The sequence below is a fragment of the Myxocyprinus asiaticus genome, chromosome 37 (genome assembly GCF_019703515.2).
Source record: "Myxocyprinus asiaticus isolate MX2 ecotype Aquarium Trade chromosome 37, UBuf_Myxa_2, whole genome shotgun sequence".
NCBI lineage: Eukaryota > Metazoa > Chordata > Actinopteri > Cypriniformes > Catostomidae > Myxocyprinus > Myxocyprinus asiaticus.
The window spans coordinates 11,042,445-11,059,072 of record NC_059380.1 but is presented as its reverse complement, the minus strand read 5'-3'; the positions used below and the strand labels follow the sequence as shown (position 1 = coordinate 11,059,072).

At 38.4% G+C, this 16,628-nt stretch overlaps 1 protein-coding gene across 5 annotated transcripts; it reads right to left on the bottom strand.

Moving 5' to 3' along the window:
* Positions 1–618: 618 nt before the first annotated feature.
* LOC127428283 (dual specificity tyrosine-phosphorylation-regulated kinase 2-like) lies at positions 619–12,189 on the bottom strand. Of its 5 annotated transcripts, XM_051676539.1 has the most exons (4): positions 11,300–11,328; positions 8,290–9,172; positions 5,791–6,005; positions 619–5,080 (listed from the first exon to the last, which is right to left on the bottom strand). In XM_051676539.1, exon 4 carries the CDS (start codon positions 5,060–5,062, stop codon positions 3,491–3,493), a length of 1,572 nt encoding a protein of 523 aa, XP_051532499.1. In that variant the 5' UTR covers positions 5,063–5,080; positions 5,791–6,005; positions 8,290–9,172; positions 11,300–11,328; the 3' UTR covers positions 619–3,490. The 5 variants fall into 5 exon arrangements, with proteins under 5 accessions (XP_051532499.1, XP_051532498.1, XP_051532501.1 ...); XM_051676538.1 differs by lacking the exon at positions 5,791–6,005 and having other exon boundaries at positions 9,057–9,172; positions 11,300–12,189; XM_051676541.1 differs by lacking the exons at positions 8,290–9,172; positions 11,300–11,328 and adding an exon at positions 6,633–8,099.
* Positions 12,190–16,628: the final 4,439 nt, after the last annotated feature.

The following is a 16,628-nucleotide window of genomic DNA, read 5'->3' as shown; positions in this document are numbered from 1 at the left end:
TTTCTTAAAAAATAAAGCAAAAATAGAGGTTACAGTGGCCCCCATTCACTTCCATTGTAAGTGCCTCAATCGCTAAACATTTAACTACACCATTTCAAAAGTATAGCCACAAGACCAAAACAATATGAATGTTAACATGATTTTAGTGTGACAGAAATCGTTTTCTTACCTTTTCTGTGAAGTTATATCCAATTTTACAACTTCATTGGTATGACGACACAACGCCATAAAACCAGTAAACTTAACAGCTCAAACAATACACAAGTTTTAACAGAAGGATTAATATAAGTGCTTTTATAAAATTATAAGCTTCACATTTCTGCCTTTAAACCCTCCCAAAATTGGCCACATTCACTTCCATTGTAAGTGCCCCACTGTAACCTCGATTTTTGCTTTTTTTTAAAGAAAAGGAGGGATAAGTCGAAATGAATTTCTGTGGTAATCAACATTATGCCCCAAATGCTGCTGATTGAGCTTAACTTGTATTGAACACTGAATATTCCTTCAACTTATATTGAACCCGAAACATTCCTTTAAATGTCAGAACCATACAACTGTACAGAACACAGAAAACTGAACAACACAGAAAATTGAAGAAACGTTTCAAACAAACTGGTAATATTGATTTTATTTCATTTTTTTTTTTTTTCATTCAAGAAACTAATACAAGCTCATTTGGCTACTTACATCTTATCATGTAAGTCTTCATTTACTCCTTTTCGTTTGTCACTTACTTTCATGCGTTCTGTATGTACCATGCTCTGTGAACCACATAATCAAATGACAAACATCAATAAAGGAAAATTACAGCGTTATCTCTTTTATCTCTCTGTAAAATATGAATAACAGTAAAAACTCTATAAAAGGGTGAACTAATAGTAGTACAAAAACCTGACCATTAATCTGGAAGAGAAACATTAGTCAACCCGTGCTGAGCCTTGATGATTTAGCCAAGTATGTTCAGTTAAAGGCACAGAAGTAGATTCCCCTTATACCAAGGGGTCCACGCACGGAGACAAACCAAAGAGAAACAATAACGTGAACAGATGCTTTGGTGAAAAATTCATGTTAATGGAAACAGGCAGGGACATTGAAGCAAAGCAGGAAGATGCCGAGTGAGCGAGATGCTGTTATTTGTGTGCTGGAGAGAAGGTAGATAGAGAAAAAGAGGTAGACAAACAACACCAAAAACAACTTTTACACCACTTTTGCCTGGATACTTCTCATTAACTGCGGTTTTCCCTAATATATTCCAAGAGGACACTGAACCATCGAAACTTTGAGGGAGATGAAGTATGAACCCAAAATTGTTTATGATTGGACAGAAACGTTATAGAGGACTTAATGTGAGCACCAATGTATCTAAAGCTATATATAAGCTATCTCCTGACACCTATCTTATTTTGAGTGCTTAATTGTCGTTGCACCTGCTAGACATGTGGAATCATATGTAAATCTCCATTAAACCTCATAATGGGGTTAATGCCTGAGAAAGAGGCGATTTCAAAATATAGTAAAATGGAAATTACCATAAGTTTTTTTTTTTTCAATTAAGGGGACTTTTGCAACCAATTGTCTGGTTTCCTTATTTCTAACCTTGGTCCAGGTAGTGCACACTGCACAGATGCTTTGCATGCACCTGTCAGGGCCATTGGGTTAAGCACCTTTCAGTTTCACAGTCCATTAGCAGATTAGTGTCTTACCTTGCAACAATTCAGTGTTCAATTCAAAGCTAGAAAAAGTGAGGCAGTGTCAATAAACATGCTTACAATAGATCATAAAAAATAAAAAACTTTCATCCTAAGAGTAACTATTTCACTGGAAAACAGAATAGTCTGCCAGAGACCCTCTAATAAGAAATACTCAAAGTGAAGACACTGACCAACGCCATTATGAATGATCACCAAACAAGTTGGGTAAATGTGCTGCTTGCTCAACTGTATAAAGAACAGGATGCTGTCTTGTAAACCTCAAGGACTGAGGAAGAGTGAGAGGGGAAGAATGTAGGTCACTATGTAGAGATATTCCAGACTACACAATACCACATCACTCTCAAATGGAGTCAGTCAGCAGACGGTGAGAAATAACCTCTCTATATCCTGATGTTAAGCTTTGGGGGAGGGGAATTGCCCATGTGCACGTAATGTCATCTTTTCCCACACCAACACTGTGTATACAGCGGTTGTTGTAGTCACAACAGGCTAAATAGAACAAAACAAAAGTGAAATGGTTGATCAAAATTGAGGACAAGGTTGTGGTTAAGAGGACTGAAAAAATATCTTAAAGGCAATGTGGTCATCTACTTTATGAGAGGCTTCTGTATTTGTCCAGTACAGTGAACATGTTTATCCTGTACAGTGAACATGTTTATCAACTTTGCTCAGGTCACAGCCTCACACTGGCTGTTTGGTATCTATCATTGCTCAGGGCAAACAGCACACTGGTACTGAAAACACTGCAAACGTGCAATTCCCTTCCCCCACCATTAGCTTTGGAGAACCCATATTTACATGTACAGGCAAACACGTGATCCTGCCAATTGCCTTCAAGTAAAACCTGATCAATATCTTTCAAAGTCGCACTAATAAAAACACTCCAACACCTGTGCAATAGCAGTAGCGCCCATCTTTCCCAACACTTTAAAGGAATGGGCTTGGCCTTCAAATAGCATTGAGGCCCTAAATGACATAGGCAACTGTTACTCTGCCACTCACAAACAAGTCTAACTTTCTTACATCTTGCTCTAGGGTGACTTATCCAAAGCAACAACTTCTACAAAAATAAACAGTGTTATGGACTGAAATATGCGAGGCCTTAAACTCTCCATGACACACTGGGGTGAGGGGAACCAAGGAACAGGACAAGTTAATGGGAAGTATACTCTTAAAATAGAATAAAACTAGCAATGTGTTGTTCTGAATTAGTGAAATCAAGACTATTATCAAGCATCAAGTTTTCTGTAGATGCTTATAATAACTTATGATCATATTATTTTCAGGGTTTTAATTCTAGATTAGAGCCAGATGCTTGAAGAATTCAAAATGGGAAAAATTCCACTCAAAGCCCTTAAAAATGCTAAGAATCACACACACCTAAAAACAGCCCTTAAAGATGCAAACGTTTTAAGTTTGTCTGAACCAGAGCAGTGGAAACCTCAGAAAGGACAGGACTATGAGCAGTCAGCATTAGTATTTCACCCACCTCAATCAACAGCATTCCGTTCCAGACCAAGTTGTAAAAAAAAACAGCCCAGATAAAAATGTTCAATTCCACACTCCTTTCCAAAGGCCATTTGATTAAAACATGGTATAGTTAGTTACATATTGTATAAAATAGCTTTTTTTTTTGCTAGTTACACTTCAATAAAAATCAAAAGTCAAAACATAGTTTTGAAATTCATTTAGAAAAATCCACAAACCAACAAACAAGAAAAATCCACTTCGAAAACTGCTACAAATATGTCTTTAATCCCTGAAAATCTAAGGAATCCCTATGAAACGAGCTTTGGCAGCACTGTGCGCAAGGGTATACTTCCATTGGAGTCCCCCATCAAGGTGGTCCGCAGTTTGTTGTTGGTTGGGCCCATGACAGGTGGTATCTTGGAGGTGATGGTGGGGAAAGAGGTGCTGTGCTCTGTGATCCTTTTGGGCACCATTGACTTCTCTCCACAAGGTGCAGGCTTGGGCAGTCTCTTGTAGAGCCAGGGGTGTCTCAAAGCCTGAACAGGTGTCATTCGAGTACTAGGGTCCCAATCCAGACACTTCTTCAGAAAGTCAATGAATGTGGGGTCGTCACAGCTCTTGAGGGCTGTCATCCACTCCTTACTGCCTGGGGGACCTCGCATTTTTCCTCTGCGAGAACGACTCCCATTGAGCACTATGGTGCCATTGCCAAGCGTGCTGACTGTGCAGTAGCGTGGGTGGCCTTTGGAACTAATGAAGTTCTTGGCACGCTTTGCTTGCTCCAGCAGTTTCTGAGGGGGCATGCCCAGTAACTCCATCATGCAGGCCAGCTGGTCACCTTCATCTTCTCCAGGAAACAGAGGGTATCCTGTTAGCAGCTCTGCCAGAATGCAGCCAAAGCTCCACATGTCTATAGGCATACCATATCGAGAACCCAAGATGACTTCTGGCGCCCTGTAGAAACGGGACTGGATATAAGTGTAGACCCTCTGGTGATCAAAACAACTGGAGCCAAAATCAATGACCTTGATGCCACTCCTGCCTTGCTGCTTCAGTAAGATGTTCTCTGGTTTCAGGTCACAGTGGATGATCTTATGGCGATGGAGAGCCTCCAGGCATTGGAGAATAGAGTGTGCAAACTTACGTACCAGCGGCAGACTAAAACCCTGGAATTTGTTGCGTTTAATGAGCTCATACAGGTTCATGCTAAGCAGCTCAAAAGTCATGCAAATGTGGTTGCGGAAGGTGAAATTCTCCAACATGTGGACTGCATTCATACCGCCAGTCTTATCTTGCTTCTTCAGGTGCTCCAGAATTCTGATCTCCTCCGCAGCTTGCCGATGAAAGCGCTTCTCATTGCGCACCATCTTCAAGGCAAGGTGCTGCTGTAACTTATGGTCATAAACCTTTGCCACCTGTCCAAAACTACCTTTGCCGATTACCTTGAGAAACTCATAACGATAGGCAAGATGATCATGAGGTACATGAATGTAACCTCCCTGGTCGTCATCATATCCACAGTTGTTGGTGCCCCCTGCCACTGCCTGCCTCTTCTTGGCATTTGGTCCCAGGAAAAAGATCTCAGGATAATTGTGGATCTCCTGCTGCTCCAAAGTGGTCAGTTGCTGCCTGTGTTGCTTGAGGGCTTGTTCTGGGGTCATTGGGGTGGCAAGCTTTGTGACTTTTGTTGAGCTCTCTGAGGATTTAATAGAACTGTTACTGTCCACACTTTTCTCTTTGGAGATCACAGGTTGGGGCTTGGCTGGTACATGGCTTGAGCCATTGTGCTGGCTCACACCGCCTACTTTCCGGTTGTAGGTGTCTTCATAAACATACTTCACCTTCATCTGTCCTCCTCGGATTGCTTGGTGATCTTTCATTGTAGGCTTGTTGACACCCTTCAAAAGGAAAGAGAAATATTTCAATAGAGTCTGTAAAAATAGGACAATTAAGATGTTGACCAAAGCCAACATTATTTTTTCAACTTGGTCAAAGTTCAAAACCAAAGGAAGGCTACCTCCTATTATATTTGACAGCAGAGTATGGCTGAAAATCAATGTACTGTAACTGAGGTTGCATCAGACCAGTGTTAAGTAATCAATAGTGCAAACGTGCAGCATTAATCAGCTGGCTAGTAACCCCAGGAATAACAAGGGTCCGGCAGGGAACTTTGAGCATGAGTGGTAATTGCAGCGACAGAGAATGCTAGACACTGTCTCCATGGTCTGATTGGAACGTGAACAGCAAACTGGTAGAACAGGATGTTGCTTACATACTCAGAGGATACTGCAAAAGCCTATGAAGGCTTAAGTCTATTTTGAAAAGTTAAGAACTGTGATCAAGCTGTTTACCCCAATACAAAGGACAGGAAGTCACACACACACACACAAAAAAAAAGAACCAAGGCAACCATGTTACAGTAGACTAGGAATACAAAGTGGTGAGGACACTTTCATTTAGAAAGGGAGTTTGACTTCACCATAAAGTTTTTCCACCACATATTTTCAGCATAGCGCTTGTAAGGAATTCTTAACATGGTGGAAGAATTGCTACTAGACCAAACTATATCATTAAATTTGCAATGAATGTTTCCCTTACAAAAAATCACCTCATAAATAGTGGTTGCTTGTGCCAGTCATAGTGGGCTTTGCTGAGTGAATGGGAATAAAGGAACTATCTTTCACATTGAGGATGTTTAATGCACCATGACTGCACTCCAAGTCCCATTTGTATTCAAGATTTCACTATCAGAAATGTATGGTTAAGCCCAAACTATGTCCCGTTTGGCTCTGCATTCCGCAAAAGAAATGGATCCAAAGAGAGCTGAGAACAGAAAAGAGGCATCAGAAAGAAGAAAAAAAAAAAAAAAGAGAGGCCACACAGATCAATCATAAAGTGAAAACACATCCAAAAACACTGCCAACAATGGTGGTGGGGTCAGGGACATGGAATGGCAGTTCCGAAGAGTAAGACTAAAATAGAATCCTGTGTTGGGAACTGAAGGAAACTGTAGAGACTACCCAAATACTTCAGCTGTCTATCCCCAAACATCGGTGTTCAATCACAACAAAATCCTTAAATGCTGAAGTGCTTAGTCAACACAATATTATCAACAGGGAGTACGTAGTATATGATGACCTAAATATAATTTGTGATGTGGGAAACAGAATGAATGAGTGGCAATACTGGAAGCTAATATGATTGAGTGACAAATGGCTTGTATCCCAAGAGGCAGTTAATCCAAGTCTTCCTTTTATGCTCCAGCTCACTCAGAGCTGATATTGTTTACTGAACGAAAATTCTGGGGGTAATACCAATAATACTATTGTTATTTTCAGAATTACTGTAAAATGCCCTGTATGGGAGTGATACAGTCTTATAACCCAAAATAATGCCAACAGGTCCAACACGTACAGAGAATTATTTATTCCATAATCATAGAGATCTCACTAGGGAATCGGATTATCATTTCCTTTATCATCTCTGGTCCCATGATGACGCATCGCTACATGGACTTCGCTGAAGGGCTTAACCTGCTCAGTCTGAACACCTGATAATATCTCTGTGTATTGCTCAGAAAACATAATAAATAGAAAAATATAAATTATAGGTCAATTGATTAAATATTTTAATCAAATTAATTACACAAAATGCTGAATAATAAAATCACAATTAATGGCTAGCTTATTTTGGCTAGCTTATATTCCAGACTGCGACTAAAATGGTTGCAAAAACAACACAAAATAAATAATTGCGTAATTTAAATAATTAAAAATATAGTCGCCATTGGCGACAATCAGCAACACTTTGTGAGTGTTCATATATGATTTTGTCAGATATCATCTTGTAAGTTAATGAATTACATCTTTAGATCGCACGCCGGTATGCCTTTCGCCGCTTTTCACCCTTTTCTGTTGAGATGGGCTCGCTGCACACAACAAGCACAGCGCGAGCCATGATGTCCAATTTGCAAACAAATGACTCTTTTGAAAAGGGTCGTTTTTTAACGACTCAGCTGAAAAGATTCTCGAAACGGGTTTGAGCTCAGGACCTGAGGTAAGCAGTTTGAATTAGTCACTTTCTCAGCAAATCATATCGTGAATCAACCATCATTGAGTTCACAACTGACAACAGGAATACCAGACATTTGTATCATGCCATTGCTGATGATGGACTGTTGATGAATTAGAGTTTACATTGTAATACACGATGATTGTAAGAGACGAGTGCACATTTTGTTTCCCTCATCTGTTTGTGAGAGCACCTGGGAGCCCAGATATTTGAAAATAAGAGTCCAGTATTTGGGGCTTGTCCATAATTACGATTCCCGTGTTATGTACCAAATCTTTTTTTTCTGGTATTATGGTAGCACAATAAACTGCATCTGGGATTTAGTTCAATTTGGACTCTTGTAGCTTTTGTGCCTGAGCCACTCTGTCACAGTAATGAAAGATTAAGAAGATTTGTTTTTAATAAATTAGTTGATTTTTAAAACTGCTGATTAACTGGTTTTTAGCGGTCTTTCTTACGGTTTCTATCTTCCTTCCAAACAACCATCGAGCAATTCTGTAATTTGGCAACAAAAACAGCAGTATGGCTACTAAATGTTTCAGTTTAGGAGGAAATGGCTCCATAGTCAAGTCTGGAGACCTGTAACAATAATTGCTGAGAAAGGCATCCAAATAAAGATGATTCAATATATGATAATATATATAATAACAATAATTTCTATAAATATAATAATTTAGTTAATGCAAAAAAATTAGCTGTTGTGGCAGACGAGTGATTAGACAAAAGCAACCAAAAATAGCTTTATGAGGCAATATATTGTTTGCTTTATTTCCATTTCATTCACCATCAGCCTATCACTGGCATACAGTCCACAGCAGTCCATTTTGCAACTGAGTTTGTCAATTGGTCCGAGGAAGACTTACGTATTCTTCTGTCTGTCAGGGCTATTTTTGTTGGTCTATGTACATGCTTGTCAGACGGAGGCTTTTGGAGCTTCTCACTTTGGTTGTGTTGCATTACACTGGTTTTCAGCGTTTTGCGCGAGAACGCTGCAATTTTTTTAGGGCACTCTATCAACTTAAATGCAGCTTGAAACCTGCATTCAGGATTGCGCTTCGTCCAGCTGTCTTTGCAAGAACACGTCCTGCTGTTTGAGGCTCCTTTCCTCCTTGTGCTGCCTGCTCTCTGTGTGGTTTGTTGCCGGTACAGCTGGAGTTGTGCTGACTGCCCCCTGCTGATTTGCTTCGTTGATAGGAAAATTTGTTATTACAGAATTTACATACGGTCAGGGTGCTGTTAATATTTTTAACACATTATTTTTGTATATAATTAATCCCACTGAATTAACATGTTAAATCAACAGCCTTGTTAAATGCTTAAATTAAGTTTTACAGTTATTAAATTTTTAAAACTAAGCACGACTGAGGCACTGACTTCCTGTGTGATACACATGCTATGTGGCACAAGTTCAAACTATGTGCTGCAGATAGTACTTGCACCACTATCAGAATGTAATGAGGGAAGACTTCTTTAAATATGTGACATTCCAAGATGCATGAGTGGCAGCAGCACAAGTGCTCAGCTAAGCCTCAGAACCACAGGGGTGAGAAACTACACAGGGAACTGTTCAAACAAGCACAGAGGGCAATATTGGCTAACCTATGACTTGATAGTGGGTCAGATTTTCAAGCCCACTTATTCTTTACAATACAGTGACTCACAAACAGTTTCCTGTTTAGGCAAGCACGAGGGAAATATTTTCATCTAGGGCTCACTGAAAGAATGCCATGAGAGGATGACCCCTAGAAAGTCCTGGGCACTGGGTCTGCTCTACCACTAGGGGAACAGGAAGTCAGGACTTACAGTGTGTTTGGGGAGAGGGGGCAGCCCAGAGGGACTCTGTCCATTCACATCAGCGTCCTGGTTCACAATGTGATCTGTCCGCATGTAAGAGTCATACAAACCATCCCCGTGGCGAGCTGTGGAAAAAAACAAAACACAAAATGAGCCTGGCATTAGTCACAGTGAAGTGCCTTGATGAGCGCAGTTCTATTTGGTGTTTTGACATATATCCTACTTAAACATAAGTGGGGGCGGAACATGTCAAATGACTCTTCCAATTTTTAAAGAATACCAGCCAATAGCATTAAAAAATATAAATAAACTCCTGCCGCTTTCTTCGCATCCGATGCCTGTTCTATTCAGAAGCGATCAGTTTTGGTAGCATTCAGGTGTGAAATGCCTCAAACACAGTTGCAAATTCGCTGTTATTCCTCCTCCTTCTAAATGTACAAACTCAAGCCAGCAGGCCCGTAAACAATATAATTTGGGTGATGGAACAGGGTTTTTGGAGAGAAATGTGTGACTTTCAAAAATGCACCACTAATCTGTGTTTGCAGTTTCGACTGACATCAGGTTTGCATACATGACAGACTCTTGAAGGGGCGGTTATCACTGACTGACAACTTTTGACTTTTGGCTTAACTGCCGAGCGGCCTTGCAAATGTCAGCAGAGAAGAGTCAGTCATATCAGCGGAGAGTTGTGACATTTTGAGTACAGAATACAGATTTTTATTTTAAAAAATGCACGAATGAATCATTCACAATGGGTGCATTTAAATGCACATTCTTACAACAATCCTGTTTAACAAGCTGACAACATTTGTGGTAATGTAAACGCATTAAACAGCTTTCCTTTATCAGTGCATGGTCATAAACGACTTAAGAATAAACCGATGGACACGCGTCGATTTTTGCCCATTACTTCGATTTCACGTTGCATGTAAACACCTTTACCAGCATTCTTACTGGCTTGTCCAATGTACATATGTGTTGTGTGCACGCCTCTTCATGGTTTAATGTCAAAAGCGAAGAATAACTCGCCTTGTCTGATTTTTTTTAAACGAGCTGATTTTGGGGAGTTATCAGCATATTGGTGTGCATGTAAACTGGCTCAATAAGACCAGTAACACGCGTTAAGAAATAGGGTCAATTTTCAAGCCCACATTAAGGGGATAGTTCACGCAAACGTTTTAATTCTGACCATGATTTTCTCTCTCTAATGTAGTTCCAAATCTTTAGGACTTTCCTTCCTTCTGTGGAACACAAAACAAGATGTTTGGCATAATGTCATCTTCATTCACCATTCAATTGGTTACCATTATGGCTTACATCTCCTTTTGTGTTCCACAGTAAAAGTAAACCATACAGGTTTGGAACAACATGAGGATGAGTAAATGACGACAGAACTTTAATTTTCATTTTCTTTTGAATTTTCTATCCCTTTTAGTTGTGAATTCAGAATCAAAACATACATGCATTTAAACTCAATCAGGCACCTAAAGCAACAGTGGTAAAATATTAATGCACTACTCATGTCATCATCCAATATATCTATTACATAAATGAAGATTTCTGTTACATACAGGTATATGTACGGAAGAGGGTGAAGAATGCAACAGCCCATCTGAGTAACACAAATCCCCTTAGGGAGGTATGTAACCATGTTGCAGGTGCTTCAGACAACAGTCTCTTGAGCACACCACACAGCAGATGGCGAGATATTAAACCTGTCTTTATTACTCATCTCAGTATCAGCTGTTTCCCCAACTCTGTCCTATTATATTGGTAAACCTTCTTAAAGACAGAGACTGCTTTTGCTTAAAAAACAATGAGTACAGCAGATACAGCATTGTTGAAGAAATTGGTACTATTGAGTTTATGACATCAAAAACAAAACAATGAGCTGCATATTTGTGTGCAATTAACTGCACAAGCCCTCACACCCAATCAACTTGTTAAACATTCAGAGAATTCAATAAACTGATCATTTGGACATGGGCCTGTAGGGGCTATTTTTCCCAATGCATTTTAAGGGCTGGTGTACATGTGACAACTTCATGTGCAGCCAGATCAAAAAACAATATGGGGTACGTAACAAAAACAAAGAACTGATCAGTGCTGGTTAAGTGGCATGATCAGCCTATTCATAAATAAAACTGTTAATCAGCTGTCTTCAAATAGTCTGTCTGCTTGCCAAGTGAGCCACAGCAAACTCACAGTGCTGGATATAACATTTCGTTTAGCAATCCACTGGATATAATTACCTGCAGTTATGGGGCCATCTGGTTTTCTGCTCAATATCATCATGATTGCACGCAGTCAACATCAAATATTGCTTTTTCTCTGAAAAATATCTTCACCTTGGAGGGGGGGATGTCCTTAGTAGGACAACCTCATATCCAAGGAGATGCTTCTGAAATGTCCAAAGACTAGAACTTCACAGTGCTGTAGTGTTCAGACATGATCCCCTTTAAGCTGTTTTCATTAGGCTTATAGGTTTGACCAACTGTACTGCAAGCCTGAAGTAGTATTAGTGACATCTACATTTTCGGCATATTGGAAGTAAACAGAGGATCCAATCAAGCAGATACTGAAGCAATCGCTAGCTAGATGAACTTTAGATACTGTACAAATAAAACCAAACAATGATCGTTTAGACACCGTCTGATTCACATAATCTTCCTCGATGATGAAGGTGATGGTGGCGGAGCCTCAAAGCTGTAGGGGACACAACAGCGTTTCCGTCAGCGAGTATCAAAGCACAAACGGCCTCTCTAAACCAGAATAACACCGAGTCCAAACGCTAAACCGACGTCGACCACCTCCACTCTTACCCGCTCTCGAAAACTGTATTGTTAGTTTAAACAGAAGAGGCATCCCTGCACGAGCTTACGGTCCAACGAGCAGCTAAAGCTCAAGCTAGCGTTTCCTCTTGTCCAGAGAGAACGAGCCAAACTTGTTTTCATTCGAAAACAAGGACGCCGTTTTAAACCATACTCCTCCCGAACGCCGGCAATATATGAAACAAGTCTTCTCAAGAGTCTTGTCCTCGAAAGGTCTGGGTGTTTTCGGTCGGTGCGCGCACATAGATGTGCAGTTTCTGAGCTTGTTGCTATGAGCGTCTTCAGCTTCGTCCAGAGCGACGTCATCGAACGGGGAGCGCGTGAGCGGACTGCCTGAGGCGCGGCCAAAACAACGCCATTCTGGCTCAAACTTCCGCGAGCCTTCGGGGTTAATGATTGGCTTAAGATGCAATGCTGTGCCTGCTGAGCCAAAATGGGGCTGTTTACATGAATGAAAACGTGCATATCCTGAGGGAAATACTGTATCAGTGCTTGCAAGACAGCAAAAGAATAGCGTTTCAGTTAATTATAGTAAATGGTTCAGTAATTTTAAACATTTAACGATAGTAAACGGTAAGATGATACTTTGCATTTTAACATTATAAAAATAGTAGTGAAATGAAGTTAGAAGAGAGTAGACATATTAAAGGAAAAGTTCATCCAAAAGTGAAAATTCTCCCACACACTGCAAAAAATGATTTTCAAGACAAGTATTTTTGTCTTGTTTTCCAGTAAAAATACCTAAACATCCTTAAAACGTGATTTCTTTACTTGACGAGCAAATTGGCATAAGATTTTAAGTCTTGTTTTGAGAGAAATCTCATCAAATTTATTGAGATTTATGCTTAAAAAAACAAAACAAAATACAGTTTGCCAATGGAGTAAGAAAAATAAACTTAATTCAAAGAGAAAACAAGTTTATTTTGTTTACCCCATTGGCAAACTGTATTTTTTTTTTTTTTTTATCTTGTTTTAAGTCTAAAGTTCACTAAATTTTGTCAAATTTATCTTAAAACAAGACAAGATTTTGGATGAGAACAGACCAACATACAACTCCTTATCCCCTATAAAAATGGAAACTCTTCAGGATTAAATAAAAGATAAATCAGCTATTTAAGAATTTAAAGGACTAATACAATTACCATTAGAGTTAATTTTCCTTGAAAAAATAATTCGTTTTATTAAGAATAAGCATCTAGATTCCATCTAGATTTAAGTTAGAAAAGGGAGAGAGATATGTATCTATGTAGGGTTAACTAAATACATAATGTATGTAGCAGTTTTCTTTATGTTCATTAATGTCCTGTTGAACATTTATTTTATTATAATATTTTTATGAATATTATTATTATTAAGATAATTACTAGCACCTTATGCTTTGGCAATATTGTATGTAAACACAATCATGCCAGTAAAGCACTGTTACAAAACTTTTATAATAATTTTACATTACAGTTACAGTTACATTTACATTTATTCATGTAGCAGAAACTTTTATCCAAAGTGACTTACAAATGAGGAGAACAACAGAAACGAATCATTCTAGGGAGCAGAGGTGGGTAGTAACGTGCTACATTTACACCGTTACATTTACTTGAGTAACTTTATTGGGGAAATATTTTTACTTTTAGTGTAGGTTTAAAAGTGGGTACTTTTTACTCTCACTCAAGTAAATTCCTAATGAAAAAATTTACTTTTACTTTGTTACAATGGGCGGCGTTCCTGTCATTACATTACTGGGTTTAATTTTATTTAATGGGTAATTTATTGAGAGATTATTGAATGGGACTTTTAGTTCAGCTGCGCGTGCTGTCACAAACTGTCACTCAAGCCGAGTCCATTGCTGCTGCAGCATCATGCTGTTCAAACTAAGTGAAACACTTTCTTTGATCTGCACAGTGAAAAAATAATTGTTTTACTAATAACTAAAAGCTATGACATAGCAAAAGTAGGCATTAATAAAACATGATCTTGCTTTGGTTTATATTTCAGCATTATATATAATGTCCCTGTGCGACATTGTTTAAGTTTTCACCATAATAATTATTAGAAAGGTTTCAAAGTCTCTCTTCTTATTGACAAATTCATCCAGATCTGACAAGAGCCCTTAAAGGGATAGATCACCCATAAATGAAAATTGTGCCAGATGTGTATGACTTTCTTTTATCTGCTGAACTCGAAGAATTAGAAGAATATCTCAGCTTCTTTGGTCCATACAATGCAAGTGAACGGGTGCCAACATTTTAAAGCTCAAGAAAATCACAGAAGTCAGGATAAAAGTAATCTATAAGACTCCAGTGGTTAAATCAATATTTTCAGAAGCTATGTGCTGGGTGTGGATGAGAAACAGATCACTTTCACATTCTTCTTCTTTTGATTTTGGTGATTCACATTCTTCTCTGCATATTGCCCCCTGCTGAGCTGGAAGAAGAACTTCTAGCAAAAAAAAAAAAACAAAAAAAAATCACTTCTGAAGATATGGATTTAACTACTGAAGTCGTATGGATTACTTTTATGGTGCCTGCATTTGCTTTTTGGAGTATCAAAATGTTGGCACCCATTCACTTGCATTGTACTGACCTACAGAGCTGAGATATTCTTCTAAAAATCATAATTTGTGTTCTGCAGAAGAAAGGAAGTCATACACATCTGGGATGGCATGAGGGCGAGTAAATGATGAGAGAATTTTCATTTTTGGGTGAACTACCCCTTTAAAGTGATAGCCAACCATAATTTAATATTCCATCATCATTTCCTTACCCTCAAGTTGTTTCAAACCTGTGTGACCCTTTGTATTCTGTGGAACAAAAAATATGTTAGACAGTATGTTAGGGACTGACAGTCTCAGTCACCATTCACTTTCAAAATATATATATATATATATATAACACATTCACTGAAAGTAAATGGTGAGCAAGGTTAACATTCTGTCTAAAATTCGCTTATTGTGTTGCATGGAAGAAAGAAAGTCATACGGGTTTGGAACAACATGATGGTGAATGATAACAGAATTTCCATTAATAATAATAATAATTCTGTAATACATATTAAATGTGTATTATGTAATGGAATGTAGGGAGTTAACGTCCATTATGTAATTTGTGAAAGTAACGAGTTACTCATTACTTGAGTACTCTTTTAATTGGATACTTTCTTACTCTTACTCAAGTAATTATTTATGTTAGCACTTTTACTTCTACTTGAGTAATTTCTATTTGTTTAAGTAATTGTACTTTTACTTGAGTACAGTTTTTGGCTACTCTACCCACCTTTGCTGGGAGGCAGTAGTAACACAAATGCTGTAATACAAGTTTCTAAATTGAAACGAATTAAAACAGCTGAAGCATTTGATACAAGACCTACATTACAACATATATTAAAATATACGTAACTATGGAAAATATCACAACAACCATAACCCTGGTGTTCTTCTATGCTTAAAATTGCCTGGCAAGTCTGGTGTTGTCAAACACTTTACAGCCCAGATATATATCAACATTGCTAAAAGAGCACATGCAGGGGTGACAGAGGTGACACGGTGAGACATGTCAAGTTAAATTGGGTGTGCTTACAACAGGGCTGTGGCCATAGTATGCTATTCTTAGCCGCCAGTCATAGGGAAAGCTGAGACCTGTCTATATTTGTGTCTTCAAATTACATACTGACTTTGTTTTCAGGTTGACCTCTTGGTAGCAGACTGGACGGGTGTGTCCAATAGCACCTCACGAGGGGGGTCTTGAACATTATGATGGAAACTCACAACTGCTATCTTTTTGTGGTAGCTTGAAAAGTTTCTGGGTGCAAGTCTTTCCAAATATGGGCATGCTATCGAACCTTTAGGTAGATTTTACTGAGTGTTTCTTTAAAGTGTGGAGCCAGTTCATACCAAGTTTGTAACTGAAAGTAATAAACATGTTTTTCTTGCAGTATGCCATGTGCACAAGTACACGTGCACTATTTGACCCTTGTGTTCAGTGCTGAGTGTTCTTATTTGTTCTACACACAATAGTTGTGTCTTTCCATCTGCACGTCATATACACGTATTTAAGTCAATATACTGTACTTCTCATAGTTAAATGAGGAAATCATTTTGGATAAGATTTGTGTGATAAACCTTAAGGTATGTTTATATAATTTAGCAATGGACTAGTTTTGTGCACTGTATCTATCAAATCACTACTACTACTACACTATACTTCTACATTTACTACAACAATCTTTGTTTTACAAATAACCTTTGGTTATTGACCACTTGCACGTCAAACTTTTTGTGTTTGAACTATCAGATTAGGGTTCCCTCTGCTGGTTGTACATGACTTGTGCAACTGTGATTATATTAAACTAGTATTGATGTAAAACTACTTATTCTTTTCTGTATGTAGTCAATCATAATAATCTAAAACAAAATTTATACAAGTGAAAAGTTTTTCAAAAGATATCAGATGTAGATTCCTTGGAACATTCACATTCTTGACTGAGATTTTGCTTGTAATGTACTGTGTGCTTAAATTATATGTGATCCTTTAGTGCATATGTTGTTAAATACAGATTTGGGATTGAGCAGTTAAATTGAAAAAATGTGTTTGAGCTTTTAGTAACTGCAAGGGCCTTTGATGAAAATAGGCTGGAAATGTAGTTAATGCCAGGCATCTCACTTGCTATTAAAAAAGCAAATTTTTGTAAATTTTTTTTTTACTTCCAAAATGTTAGTAATTCAAGTAAGCTGCCTTATGTTTATCAGTTTAAATAA